Here is a 12,681-nt window from a genome sequence, read left to right as displayed (position 1 = left end):
ATATACACACACACAAATAGAAAACTATATAAAAAGGTATAAAGTAGAAATAAAAATATGAAATAGAACTACAAAGAGGGTTAAAGGACTGTGGGATAAAATGAGGCTCATATATATATATATATATATATATATATACACACACACAAATAGAAAACTATATAAAAAGGTATAAAGTAGAAATAAAAATATGAAATAGAACTACAAAGAGGGTTAAAGGACTGTGGGATAAAATGAGGCTGTAGACAGATGAATGAAAGTCACAGCATGAGTCAGAAATGACAATGACAGAATGTCCAGGAAATAATGCAAACAGAGACAGATTTTGTCCTTTGTCTGTCGTCCCTGCTGCCATGACTGGGAGCTGTTGTACAGTCTGATGGCCAGAGGGACGAAAGAAGCTCTTAAGTCTGCTGGTGGAGCAGAGTTGGGACAGACAAACCATCACGCCGAGCCTACGGACACCTGCAGAAGACAAAGGTTTGCTGGGGATAGATCGGGGATGCAGAGCGACGACGCACGGAGACCATGGTGGCCTTTCACCACACCTTCAGAACAGGTAAACACTTTTTATGACTCTAGTCGGTTTAAAGAATGCTCTGTATGTCTCCTGATATCGAACAAACAGACCTGGAGTTTACTTCTAGTGCCACCACAAGACTGCAAATTTGATTGAACCTGGAGTATATTGTGGACATTTCAGCCTTTCTGCTCTTCTCTCCCTCTCTTCCCACTTGATGACAGCTCTGCGTCGAGCAGCAGAGGTCTGCAGGATTAGTTAACATTAGTGGGGGAGGACTGGTGGTGGGGGGGATGGGGTGTTAAGGTCACGCCTCTGGCCTAAAAAGGCGAAGCAGAATACCAGCAGCAGCGAGCTGCTCTAAGAATAACTCGGGGGGCCTGAGGCTCAGAAACATGGCATGAATGTAACAGTACCTAATTAGATTCAGACGTTTAATCAGACTAATTCAAAGAAATCTGAACCAGATGAGACGAGCTGGCGGATCTTTTAATGCAGATCTAATTGATTTTTAGTCGTGTGAAATCACCGTAATCACGTGACTCCGGCGGTGACACCGGCTGTTGGGATAAAGTTACCTTGTAACTCTCTCTTCCCTCTTTCCCTTCCATCATCCGTCAGTCCCCGTGGTCGATCTAATTCTGTCAGAGTGGTTGAGTGGAGAGGGGGGGTGGCGGGGTGGCGGCTGGCTTGCTCTATCTACAACCAAAGCCCCCAACCAGGCAAAGGGCAAAGACAGTGACCATCTTAACTTGGTCTCTGTCTGTCTCCCTCAGCTTCATCCACTGGGACGGAAGTCAGCTCTCTCTGGACCACCTTGCAAAAAAAGAAACCCCAAAAAAAACCCAACAACAACAACAACATTTGGAGCTCTAAAAAGTTTTTTTGACTTCTGGAACAAAGAACGGAAAAATGCAGATTTAAGTAATGAGAGTGGAAGAAGAGGTGTAGTGTTACCAGTGGTGTCCAGAGGGTTCTGGGTTTTCTACATATCCTCAGCACCAGCCATTCACGTGACGTTGCCAGATTGGAATTAAAACACTGGGATTAAATCGCGCCGAGGAGTTGAGGATCTACCGTAAATATTTGTTTTCATGGCAACATAATCTGCACGAGGGATTTACTGTTGGAGTAGAAACTTTTATTTTGAAACTATGACTGAAGCGGTTGAAGGTAGAGTATCCGCACATGAAGTATTAATATTCAGTTACCTTTTCATAGTGTAAATATGAAGCTCGTGCAGGACTGGGTGTTTTGTTTTTGCTCACAGTCCCCTCTCATGTTGTGCTGTCTGGTGTGTAGGGGAATTTCATGATTGGGAGTATCTAAAAATATGCTGCTCTCATGTATCGGCTATTTGTATAATGCAGCTTTAAGAACGCCTGTGACGTCTGCAGGACTGTATAGGATCAGCCAGCGTCAACACATTGTGCCATGGAACCCAAATTGTTCACTGTTTGACTTTGTGCATGAGAAACACACTCATAATGAGACAGTTTGCACCATTGTTGTTGACCTGTTTTGGACATGAGATGTCACAGCTGGGAAAGCGTCATATTCTGAGGAGTAAATGGAGTTTGGTGACCTCAGCACAGCTCTATGTGAGAGTTTTAACCAACCAGTATGCATGAAAGGCCCCTTAAAGCAACATTATGTAAGAGTGTAATCCCACTGTGGTAAAGCTGTACTCGTGTATTACAGTATTATGATCAAAAACTAACGAGTCGACAGCAGCAGCTGATATCACTGACTAGTCCAGCAGCAGTCAGCCCAGCTCGGCGTCTGTCTTTCAGCCTTTTATTTCACCAAGCTCTCACCAACCACTAAAAGTCAGTCCCACATTTACTCTTCTCCTCTGCCATCATGTCCATAGAAGCTGCTGAGCCTGGTTACCTCCTCTTCTTCTTCCTTGTAGTCCATAACGGCTGTTGGTACAAACACTCAGTTCGTCAGCATGGCGGTGAGCTCACCGCCATGCTGACGAACTGAGCTAACAGCAGCTACAGCTGTCAGCAGTTTACTTCACTGTCCGTCATAAACTCTGTAAATCACAGAGAGTTGAGGCGGAGCAGCCGGAGGACATCAGAGGGAAAACCAGAAAACATTTCCTCCATAAAATATGATCCAGTTTCACCAGAATCAGTGAAATAGTTGCTGCTGTGTGACTTAGTGCCGTAAAGCGTTACGTACTTCTCCCGACCCGGAGCCCAAAGTTACATAGTGTGAGAACAGACGTACGAACAGGGTTTTAAATCTGGTACAAAAGTTGCTTTAGAAATGATCCATACTTGATTGATTTGTAGCTGTATAATTGGTGAGTATTCAGGATGCATTGTCATATTCATTGCATCCTAAACTGTAAATGGACAGTCTGTAGTGTTGACACTAACGTTACAGTGGATGTACAGCACACCAGTGGTACTTGGAGACATGGAAACAGCAGCTTGACTCGAGCTCCTATAACATGATTAATAGCAGCAGCATGCTCACCCAGCCGGATCGTAAAAAGGTCTCTGCTGCACTTTGTTCTGCTCCGTGCACTCGTTAGGGAAATGTTATGACTACACCTCGCTGTATTCTGACTGAATAGGTGAACAACTAGTTCCACTAATGACTGCTTTGAGCTGAGCTGTCATGGATACCCAGTGAGAGCAACAACAGAAAAGTCATCCACAGCGTGGAGACAGGTCAGCCATAAAAGGAGGAATCGTGCATGGGCGGGTGGTCAAAGCATTTAGAGTCTGGTGTGAAAAGTGGTGGTAAACAGAGGTGAGGTGAAGCGTTTTAATGCCCATTAATAACGTCCAAAAGGTGAGCGCGTCATACGTTGTGCGTAAGTCTGAGAAAATGAGTAAATTTCACGACATTCTGGACATTTAGGTTTTAATATTTCTTGTGCATGAGTAGAAATATTTGCCTAACGGCAGCTGAGGAGAGGTCGAGTGCTCAGTGGAAAAACAAAACATGGTTTCAAGGTTTAAGTGATTTATTGCTGCCTCAGTGCAGCCCAACATGACAAAGCCCAGAACATAAAAAAACACATTTAACCACTCGGCCAAAGGGCAGGAAAGGTAATCATTCGACAGACAACTAGATGAAAAGGTCATGAAGGCCACTGACTTTAGGGAAATCTGAGCCAAAGGGCGAGATATATTGTTGTGGATGAAAGTCTACGATGGACCAATCGGACAGCTTCAGTCTGATGGCTGATGGAGTGCAGAAGGTCTCTGCAGTTTAGAGAAGAAATACAGGATGACTATATACAGTATAAATATATAGTATACAAGCCTCTGTTTACTGCAGTTAGACCACAGATGACTGTGGTTGTACTGGGCAGCTTCCAGTATAGCAGGGTTAAACAAGACCTCATTGAATATCATGGTTGAACATGGGTCCCCTCAATCAGTTTGAGTCGCAGACTCTGACCTGAACTTCTGCCTGGATTGTAATCTGTAATCTTATGAAGTAATAACATATCCATGCATGACCAGTCAAAGCATCGTTGATGGTTTTTGTTGGATTTGTTAAGTCGGCTGTTTGCCAAAGAAGCTCCAGTTCCACGTTGGCTTCACTTCACAGCCCCGGAGGTCGCCGTTTGGTAATTCATAAACATTTATTCAGATTATATTCGAAATTTGCATCTCGTCCTCCCCTTCCTGATAACTGATGTCTCGGGTTACACAAATTCTACAAAAATATTAATATTTCTTTATTTAAAACTCATTTCTGACAGCGTTGGTCAAGACCAAAGTCCTCAGGACTGATCCTCTGTTAAGCAGGAGTAATATCCCGGAGCGGAGCCATCGCAACCGGATACTATGATGCCTTCGCTGTGGCATGTGGAAGACGGAAACCTCAACATTTATAGTTTGGACTGTCGAACTGCAAATCTGGCATTTTTAATTGCTCTTGTACTGCGTAATCACACGACTGTGGCGTATAGAAAGTACTGAACTATACCACTCGACGTACCTACGCTTAGGCAGTCATTTATTATTCCACCATGCCAGATCAAGATAAAAAGTCTGAAACTATAAAGAAAATATTTGATCTGAAAGTAAAAAATAAAAAAAAAGATTTGAAACTGTAAAAAATTAAATCTACATCTGAAAAAACTAAAAGTTCAGTATAAAACTCTGGCCTGGATTTGTCTCCATAGAGTGTCTATGCCAAGTTTCTTTGCAGTGAGGTCAGTAGTTAGTCAAAATATCTTTAAATATCTGAACAGGTGACAAGACATCAGCATCCACCGTCCCAGTGCAAGTGATTCAATTCATATAGGACAGAGGAAATCTATTCATTAATAGATTGTGCAGAATATTTCTTTATGTTTATGTTTGTGTGTGGTCCTTGGTGTTATTCCATTTTAAAAATGATGGTTAACAACATTTTTCAGGACCTCGAGTCACTTTTATTCAAACCCGATAGCAGCCGTTCACTGTCAGTACGAGCACCCCCTTGAAGGTTTCACATTCGGTCACTCGTATGTTGAAGCGGCCCGTAATGAGGTTAGACAGAGGTGTCTCAGTGTGTGTTTAGAGTGCTGCAAAGCTGTTTGAGTCAGCAGTAAGGGAGTAACCTACAGTAGCTGCCAGCACTGAGCTGAAGAGAGTCAACAGGTGGCACGCTGACATTAACAAGCACACCGTATCCGATTCAATGTGACACGACTAAACCATTATCCTGTGTGTTCGTGAAAAAGAGGCACAAATACATGATGCAGCATTGAAGAGCTGTGTTTGCACAGCACGCTTACATTATTGTCAATGAAACAAAGGGTCAGAGAGTGGGAACGTTGTCAGAAATGTTTGACCTTCTCATCATAAACACGTTCTCCCCTCAAAGACTGAGATCGACCTAGTGCAGAAAACTGAATGCAGTTATACAGTACAGCCCGAGCAGCAACGTCTGTGTCTCTGAAGTGAAGTCAACACAAGAAGTACCACAACCTGCAGTTCCTCTAACGTCCACTTGAGGCTGGCTCCAGAAGTGAGTCAGTCTCCATAAGTCCCCATGTCCAAATGTCCAACTTCACAGCAGAAATAAACATGTTTACAGCCTGGTACAAAAAACAGTTTTGGTCTCTGTAGCTAATTTCCCCGTTCATGACAACTGTACTGAGGGTGAATTTATATACAACTCACCTGTTCACATTATATTAAGGATTAAAGTTATGCATGGGCGCTTTGATTGACAGGTGGGTGTTGTTACAGGTGGCTTGTCTGAGCACCCAGATCTCATTCGACCGATGAGTCACGTTTTTCATTCCATTTTTGGATTAGCCGCCACACCGAGCATGAGCTGTCAAATTAGTAACATAGCCTCGCCACGTGAGAGACACATGAAGCCTCATAACGTGGTAAAACACAGTAATTATTCTAGTCAACATTAGTGTTGCGTGTTACGTAGCTAATATGTAGTTCATTAGTTACTTTGAGAGTGAGTTTAATTTAACAGCAGTGAATTAATTTAATCTCTTAAACTGTTTTATTATTTTATTTTCCAGTATTACAAATTAGTTCTCTTTGCTGCTCTGCTGTTTTTATTTTCTGTTGATGGTTTATGCAGCCGTACTCTTGACTCTGCTTTTACCTCCAGCCACTTTGTAATTGGATACATGCAAAACAGATTAAGAAGGAAGTGAGATTTATATTTCAAGGTCGATTACTCATTTTCTAAAATCGACTGAACACAAGAAACACAAGCTGTCAGATGTTCTCGCCTCTTTACAGAAAACTAAAGATGATTTTCTTAATTTGGTTCTATTGATTCTTGAAATTAAGTTTGATTTAACTTCTCTGGCATTTTGGAGCTTGTAGTTTTTGGTGCTGTTGAATGTGTTGAACAAACAACAGAAGTCGACAATGCAGCAAAGCCTCTAAACGTACCATAAAAATGAACAAAGAGCTCTTTTAAACAGGTTTTCCTGGAATATTCTGTGATAAAATCTGTTCTTTAGTCTGTGTGTGATTTAATTATCTAACACACCGGATCTGAACACAGTTTCTCTGCTCCCCCAGTGAGGTCGTCGACCACCACAACCACCATGGTCATCGACGCCAAGAATGGAGACGCCGGGTCGCCGTCTGTGCGAGGGTCCAAGAAAACATTTGCAGATAACCTCCACTCCACCTTCAGCTCCCCGCTGGCCTGGATCTTGGTCCTGGCTCTCATTATTACATGGTCTTGTGTTTTTGTCATCATGTTTGATCTGATGGACTACAAGACCATTTCAGGTAAGGAGAGGCGGCGTTCTGTTCGTTTGTAATTCACGTCTCAGCTTCTCTGTGTCAGATTCAGGTGTGTATTCATTTATATTCACTAATAGACGAGCTAGAGAGGAACATATTTGTATTATTCCTGACTGAAGTTTGGTGGACTTCATACACTTTCATACTACAGCCAGCCAAGTCAGGCAGATTGTGGTGTACTGTTGGCACACTAGGCTCTGTTCTGGCACCGGAGTACTAAATGTGGGCTGGCTCTGGCTCATACACGGCTGCCAGATTAACTTGGTTCTGAGGATTAGAACTTGGTTCAGATCCAGTTAACGACACTGAAACTGGTTCTGGCAGTGTTGCTGCAAAAAAAACAACAACTCAATGATTGATTCAAGTTCAGCATCCAGGTAGTCTGGAAATCATGCTATCATTACGGTGCATGTGGTGTAACTTGGTGTGTAACATCAGTTTTCTGCTTCAAAGTGCGAAAGATTGAAGCAATATGCTGAATATTTATGAGTGCACAGTCTGAATACTGATGTATTTCTGTTTGCATCATTTTAGGATAATAGTTACCCAAGCTAAAGAAATATGAGCTGAAAAATGAAGTCATCATTGTGTTTTTCAGCCCTGGGTAGCGTCTGCACAACTAACTCCGACAACCTTCACCGATACGTTGAAGGAGCTTGTACGTAGCCTGAAACTCGTCAGCAAAGAACGACACCACCTCCTGCTGCTCCTTAAGCTTGTAGCTGTGAGCGCTCAGATATGCATATCCACATTTTTAATCAATTCATCTAGATTTCTGCAGCCGGACAAGATGATCCATGGTGTTTCTTGCAGGACACTCTCATTGGTGCAGAAGCTGGATTTCCTCAGCGTACCTGAGGCGAATCAGTTTCAACACAGAGCCAATATCGAGGTTCTTGAAGCTAGGGAACGATTGGTGTTAAGGGTGGTGTAGTTCCTCCTCCTGCTTCTTCACAAAGTTCGCTATCATCTGCTGACATTCAGGAGGACGTTGGTGTCTCAACACCAGCAGTCAGGTCTTCAGGTCTTCTGGCTTCCTCCAGATAGACCCTTGTTATTGTTTTCAGTGATCAGGTCGTCAGGAAAGCTGACAGCAGGACACTGAACCCACAATGCAGACCAACACTGGAGTTGTATTAGAAGGCTTTTATTGCCAAGACACAACATGAACTGACAAGACAGGAGGAGTCCGGGGGGAATACTACAGGGCAGGCCGACGAGGACAGGCGAGCAGCTGAGGGTAGACTGAGCGTGGCTCGCAGAGTGAAAGATACAACGACGAACCGGAGTTAAATACTGCAGGAGCTTGATGAGATGATGAGATGCAGGTGTGAGAGCAGAGCAGGTGAGAATCAACGAGGGCGTGGTCGAGGAAATAGGTCAGCCACGCCCAGCCTGCACAGACACAGAACACGAAGGTGTATTTGATGTAGCCTGACGTAGCTGCTTTTCTTGTCCAGGTGAGATTAGGTAGCGTGGAGGACTTGTCCTATATTTTTGTCTTATTATGTATATTTCATCTCAATGTTTTTTTTTGCAGCTCTCTGATCTTCTCCTGGTTTGAAATGCACTAATTTCCACTGGTTCATGATGTTAACAGTGACATTACTAAGTAGCAAGCATTGGTTCCATTTCTCCTCACAACATTAAAACAAACAACGCTTCCAAAACTTCATTAATTTGTCGTGTCCTACTTTAATTTTCTAACACTAACATGAACATCTCACTGTATTTTCTAACTTTATAGAAGGTCACGAAGAGACTGGACTAACCCAGCAAAACCAAAACCAACACAGACTTTCTTTGGACTACAGTATCATATTCATATTCACAATTACATCCTGAAACAAACAAAATCGATGTATTCACATTGATATTAATTTAAATACCAACCATTCTTTTCAAAATTCATGATTTCTGACTCAATGTGTTACATCTTCATCGAGCCACCACGGTGTGAACACTTTATTTATCCTCTCCATCTTCCCCTCCCTCCCTCTATCTCTGCTTCACCACTCTGCTCGATGTCTTCTTGCTTATTGCCACTGTGTTTCTCATCCAACCAGGTCGTCCACCTCCTGCCGTCAGGAAGGTTTTAAAGGAATCAGGCCGTGGAGGCAAGGCACCTTATCTGCTACTAACTCCACAGACCGGAAGCTTCTGCTAAAAGTCGCTGATAAAAACTACTAACGATCTAACACTGACTGCTAATGTTGGCTTTTAATGTTAGAGAGGCCTTCGTGTAGGGTACAAGCTGCTTGACATGATGTTACAGGGTTAGTTTGTCGTTTAGTTTGTGTAGAAGAGATTTCTTTAGCATGTGTATCCTGTTTTTTTTTATCTATACTGTGTGTGAAAACCAGAAAACATTCAAATATTTTAGTATTATGTTTCCAACAAGGATTTTAAACATTTAAAAAAGGAGATCTTTAATAAATCTAATCTGAATGATCTGCCTTTAAAATGTGTTTTAGTGCCGTATATTTTCTGCTCTGTTGTTTATTTTTTAATGAATTCCACTGTCTTTATTTTGCCTGATTGCTTTTTGAGTAAATCTGGTTGCACTCAGGGCGTAAAACTGTAAAATATGCACAACTATTCTCTGCAGACAGTCTAGGTTAGGCTGTAAAAATATGTATATGAAGTATGACTGTTTTCCTGTATACAAATACACACTTTCAGAGAATTCATGCAGAATATTTTATATTAGAGACTGTTACATATATGGCATATTTTTCGGCCCTTCACTGTAATGGCTCGGCCGTTTTTCACCATAAAAATCTACAAACATTTTGAAATGTGGAATAAAACACCAACCTTCCACATGAAATCAACAGCACTAATATCCTATTACCAGTAGTCGAGTTGTAAAATGAAACCAGGGGGGATGGTGAAATTTTTCATTTATGTGACATATTTTCCAGCAGGGGGGATGCCATCCCCCCCCATCCCCCCTCAACTCGAGTACTGCCTATTACCGTAGTATTAGAAAAGGTTATAGGTAAAACAACGTTTTTTAAAAATAATGCAACGCATATGGAGATGATCTGCATTGTGTAATGTCTAAATAAGCACAAAAAAACAAACTATACAATATTTATTTTTATTTTTCATTGTTGTTTAAACGTCTCTTTGGGATTCAGATCAATAAAAGTGTTTGCACTGGGAATACTGCTCCTCCTTCATCAAACTATGACACAGTAAAACTGAAATGTGATCCGAAAAATTCATATTCTAATGTTTTTAAAAAGCATGTAAGAACCGTGAATCATATCTTGATGAAAGAGGGTTCGGTGTGATGCCTTCTGCAGCGGTTAAACTGGAGCGTGGGCGATCCCTGCTGCTACAGACGATTGATCAGTTCCTGAAATTCAGATTTCAGCTTGTTCAGTTCAGCACATGCAGGCCCGCCCCAGTTTAACCCTTCGCTCTAGACTTTACGGACATTTTCTCAGTGCGTTGAATGAAAACTTTGTTTGCATTGAGAAAATGAGTAAGAGTTCAGAAACTCTTACAGAAATTGAAGAGCATCTTCCGTGGAACTAAATGAATGAATGAATGAATAAATCCACTGGTGTCTCTTTGTGGCTTCTCCTAATGTCTCTGCTCCACCAGGAGGCCTCACCAAGATCGGCTCGGACCCCATGAAGGCGGTGAAAGATGTCGCGGAAGAATCGTCAAACTTTTTCAGTGTCGCGTTCAGATTTGCTGCCAACCTGATTGCTCCTGAAGAAGATGAAGGTATGATGCACACATCTCATAAAGCTAGAACATACATAAGGAAAGGTTTTCATCATCATTACAGCTGATTTACACATCTCCTCCTTTTCTTCTCCAGGAAATCTATACGCAGTGAGAAAAAAAGGTTTGTACTGATGTCATTTCTGATCGTATTTCCTGTTGCAAACGTCGTGCTGCTGCAGATCAACAGATGAAAGTCTTTGCTCGCTGCTATGATTGTCTTGTTCATGCTGCACTGCATTACATGTGCCGTTCTCTATGACTGGTTTTCTCCATTAATTCGTTACACTGAGCTGCACATGTACTGCAGTTTGTCTGAAATCAATAAATAACTGCAAGAATCTAGTTCAGTGACTATGTTGTTTTGTTAAAAGCTCCCAGAAATACATAAAAGTGTGGCTGAGGGACTGTAGGAAGACAAACATGGATCATTGCCAGAGATTTGATTGTTATTATGATGATAGTTTCAAGCTGACTTGATCTATGAACGATCTCAAAGTTTCAAGATGGTTGGAGGAGGAGGAGGAGGAGGAAGTGGAGGTGAAGAATAAGAAAGTGAAAGGTATTTTCTGATTACTATTTTTCTATGAACGTGTAGATTAACTGTAGATGGATATAATCAAACCCGTCCCTCACCCTCGTAACAGTAGAGTAATGGAGGCATCAACAATAAATCATTATACTACCAACAGTAGAAGAGGTATGTGGCGTTTGTCATCCCGAAGCTTCTAACGTTCTTTAAAGCTGCTTCCTCTAAGCTTTTGAACTTCTACTAAAACCGACAAAACACTGACTGTGAACCTGCATCCAAACAGTAACATGCCTGACTCAGTTAAACCTGCAGTTTTGTTTTGCCAGGTCGCTGACTTGCGTTATTCTTTCTGTGTTCTAGGAGAATTTTTACCGTCCCGAAGTAAAGGTTTGTACCTCCCGTCTGGCACTTTCATATTTGAGTTTGATTGCTTTACAACACAAGAGAAATGTCGACGTTAATTTCCTTTTTGTAGCTAGATACTGAACCCATTCCATCTTTATACGCCTCACACTTTATCATCACTTCTTTAAATTCATTAAGAATGTATAAAGGAGGAAATTGCTGCCCCCTAGTGGCCAAAAAATCAGTTAATGCAGCTTTAAGTGGAGGTGAAGGCACTGAGACACTGATTATTGATTCTTTATTTATAAACATGAATACAGTGATCGTTACAATAACGTGAACGTGTCTCTGACAGTTATAGGGATGCAAGCAAAGACGAAACTACCAGCGGTTGAAGTCGTGGAAGACGAAGAAGAGGAGGTGGGAGAGGAGGAAGGAGAAGAGGGAGATGAAGTGGAAGCTGCTGGGGAGGAGGAAGAGTATGCAGGAGAGGAGGAAGAACTAGAGGAGGAGGAGGAGGCGGAGGAGGAGGCGGAGGAGGAGTATTATGAAGAGGAAGAGGAGTATTATGAGGAGGATGAGGAGTATTATGAGGAAGATGAGGAGTATTATGAGGAGGATGAGGAGTATTATGAGGAAGATGAGGGATATTATGAGGAGGGAGAAGAATATGAGGAGGAGGAAGGAGAGGAGGAGGAGGGAGAAGTTGAGGAGGAGGAGGAAGAGGAGGGAGAAGAAGACAAGGGCGCAGCAGTTGTGGAGGAGGAGGAAGAAGAAGAGGGAGCTGATGAGGAGGAGGGGGAGGAAGAGGAGGAGGAGGAGGAAGAAGAGGAAGAGGGAACAGAAGCTGCTGAGGAGGAAGAGGAGGGAGGAGAAGCTGTTGAAGAGGAGGAGGAGGAGGAGGAGGAAGAGGAGGAGGAGGGAGGAGAAGCTGTTGAAGAGGAGGAGGAGGAAGAGGAGGAGGAAGAGGAAGGAGCAGAAGCTGTTGAGGAGAAGGACGAGGAGGAGGGAGGAGAAGCTGATGAAGAGGAGGAGGAAGAGGAGGGAGGAGAAGCTGATGAAGAGGAGGAGGAGGAAGAGGAGGATGAGCCAAAAGAGGAAGAGGTTGAAGCAGCTGCTCAAGAAGAGGAGGAAGAGGTGAAGGCAGAGGAGGAAGAGGAGGAGGAGGAGGAGGAGGAGGAGGAGGAGGAGGGAGCTGCTGAGGTGGAGCAGGATGATGATGAAGACGAGGAAGAGGAGAAGGAAGCAGCAGCTGAGACTGATGAAGATGAAGATGAAGTGAAAGAGGAAGC

General features: G+C 42.7%; 1 protein-coding gene across 1 annotated transcript; it reads left to right on the top strand.

Annotated features, from left to right (window-relative positions):
• Positions 1-1,040: 1,040 nt before the first annotated feature.
• On the top strand, positions 1,041-12,655 carry LOC113746938 (cilia- and flagella-associated protein 251-like; the record flags this gene model as incomplete). Its single annotated transcript, XM_027284678.1, has 9 exons — positions 1,041-1,693; positions 6,541-6,756; positions 8,838-8,888; positions 10,387-10,512; positions 10,610-10,636; positions 11,405-11,431; positions 11,745-11,842; positions 11,897-12,238; positions 12,332-12,655. Coding segments are annotated over exons 1-9 (1,230 nt in total), but the record flags the coding sequence as incomplete, so codon positions are not given.
• Positions 12,656-12,681: the final 26 nt, after the last annotated feature.

This window comes from Larimichthys crocea, chromosome XI (assembly GCF_000972845.2).
Source record: "Larimichthys crocea isolate SSNF chromosome XI, L_crocea_2.0, whole genome shotgun sequence".
Classification (NCBI taxonomy): domain Eukaryota; kingdom Metazoa; phylum Chordata; class Actinopteri; family Sciaenidae; genus Larimichthys; species Larimichthys crocea.
The sequence above is the reverse complement of the archived record's forward strand: the minus strand, read 5'-3'. Positions and strand labels throughout refer to the sequence as shown.